Raw genomic sequence first — 1,990 nt, forward strand, 5'->3', positions numbered from 1 at the left:
CAAAGCCCCATTAAAAATTACATAAATAGACAAGCAAAAGTTTGTTGGAGCGTATTCGTGAGAAAAAACGTGTGTTAATTTTGCGTAAAATGTTGTTTAGCACAGAAATTAGCCATTAAAGATGTAGAAACATCATTATATGTTAAAAGATTCCACACAAAAAGCTTGATTTTTATTGCATCTTATTATGTTAAAATTAAATGATTAAATTATTCTTAAAAGTTAAATTGCTGAGGATTCTAGGATTAGGGGAGACTGGGGCTAACAGAGCAGGTTTGAGCTTTCAAACCAATCGCTCAGTCTTGTGCGTTTAAGAGTTTTAATCTATAATCTAAAGAATTCTAAAACAAATGAAATATTAATTTTAAATGTTAAGAGTAAACAAATTTGAACTAAAAGCAAATAATTAAAGCTTAACTAATTAAAAATAAAATATTCCTAAGAATAGGAACTTTTTTTTAGTTTCGGACTCATAAAGTTGAACTACCAATTATTATTTCTGGTGATAAGAAAATTTATTCTCTTTCTCAGTTTTTAATTGGAAAAGTTAACGACATTTTGCTCCTTTTTTTTAAATAATTTTTAACAGCTATATAAAGCTCAAATAAACTTTAATTAAGACCTTTCTGTGCGTCATGTTATCAAGTTAATTTTCTAACTAATTTATGAGCTTCAAAATTTATTAAAAACGAGAACTAAAAGTTCGGTTTTAACATAAAATTTTTCTTTAAGGTAGAAGACTATTTAACCAAAAAAAAAAAGATTTCAATTTTAATTATTTAATTCTTTGGCTCTTTTAGCTTTTTTGTGGGATAGAGTTAGAAAAGTCTTTAAACGAAATATTAAAGAATATATTTTTTAAATTTCTTAACACATTTTTAAATTCTTTAAAATAAGTTCAATTGCAAAATTCCTCCAGGTGAACAGCGAGGATGTTCTTGGGATGAGAATTGCGGAAATCGCCAATATGGTAAAGAGTCGTTCAGATCGTGTAACCCTCCTCCTTTGGAGCACAGGGTTGGATCCACAGTGCACCCCTGATTCCCTCTGCTGTGGTCCAATGCCACAGAACCTGGAGCGCCTGTCTGCCAGCATGTCCACCATCCTGGCAGCCATGGAGTGCCCCGTGTGCATGGACACAATTCCCCCGCCAGCCATTCAATGCCAAAATGGGCATCTCGTGTGCGCTAAATGCCGAATGCGTGCTGACAAATGCCCTGTTTGTCGTGAAAAGTATCACCTGAGTCGCTCTCTCATTGCTGAACAGGTGTACAACTCCATCCGTGATGCCTTCAATCTGCACGATGAGATGGATGGAAAGTTGCGGGAGAAGCTTTTTGGCGCCAAAGCCGTGCGAGCAACATCCTTCATTCGCACCAATAATGGCAGCAATAATAAATCATCCTCACAGTCACCCACGCAGAAACTCCTTGCCAAGCTCATGGGAAAAGCCACATCACTGGATAATCTCAGCTCTACGCGACATCTCACACCCCTTGCGGAGGACAATGTGAACCTCAAGACAAAATCCTTCTCCTCCAGTGAGATCTTCATTCGCCCCGAAGCTGTGTCCGTTATGCGTGGTCCATCAGCTGTTACGCCCACACTTGGAACGCGTCGTCCACCATCCTGCCACACATCCACGGAAAGTGTTATTGAGATTGTTGTGCCAAAGCTCGAGAATTCATTCAGGTGTCCCAGCGCTGTGGAATGCACTGCCTCCTTGACAAGTGCTGAACTTCGACATCACGTCCTGGAGGTGCATGGTGTTCCCTTATTAGCCTTTGGAACGGCCTCAGCTGAAATTTCCCTCCCACCCAGAACACCCGTTGAAAATGCATGCCTTTTGTTGCAGCTAGAGCAGAAAATCTTCTGGCTGCGTCTCGATGCCTCGCAAGAAGATCTCTTTACATCCGCGCTACTTCAGGTAAGTTTAAGGTGTTTTAAGGGAAGTCTAATTCCTGAATTTTCTCTCTGTTCCCACAAATAG

At 39.0% G+C, this 1,990-nt stretch overlaps 2 protein-coding genes across 3 annotated transcripts in view; one reads left to right on the forward strand and one right to left on the reverse strand.

The window, feature by feature from the left end:
* Nucleotides 1–1,990, reverse strand: part of LOC129786719 (glutamate-rich protein 2) — an 871,459-nt gene that overhangs the window by 508,266 nt on the left and 361,203 nt on the right. The gene's annotated exons all lie outside the window — the stretch shown is intronic.
* LOC129786669 (uncharacterized) overlaps nucleotides 1–1,990 on the forward strand; it is a 30,946-nt gene that overhangs the window by 28,533 nt on the left and 423 nt on the right. For both annotated transcript variants that reach the window (XM_055821836.1, XM_055821835.1), the window contains exon 3: nucleotides 920–1,927. In XM_055821836.1, coding sequence (XP_055677811.1) covers nucleotides 920–1,927 — 1,008 coding nt within the window. The remainder of the gene's footprint in view (nucleotides 1–919; nucleotides 1,928–1,990) is intronic.

Source organism: Lutzomyia longipalpis, chromosome 1 (assembly GCF_024334085.1).
Source record: "Lutzomyia longipalpis isolate SR_M1_2022 chromosome 1, ASM2433408v1".
NCBI classification, from domain to species: domain Eukaryota; kingdom Metazoa; phylum Arthropoda; class Insecta; order Diptera; family Psychodidae; genus Lutzomyia; species Lutzomyia longipalpis.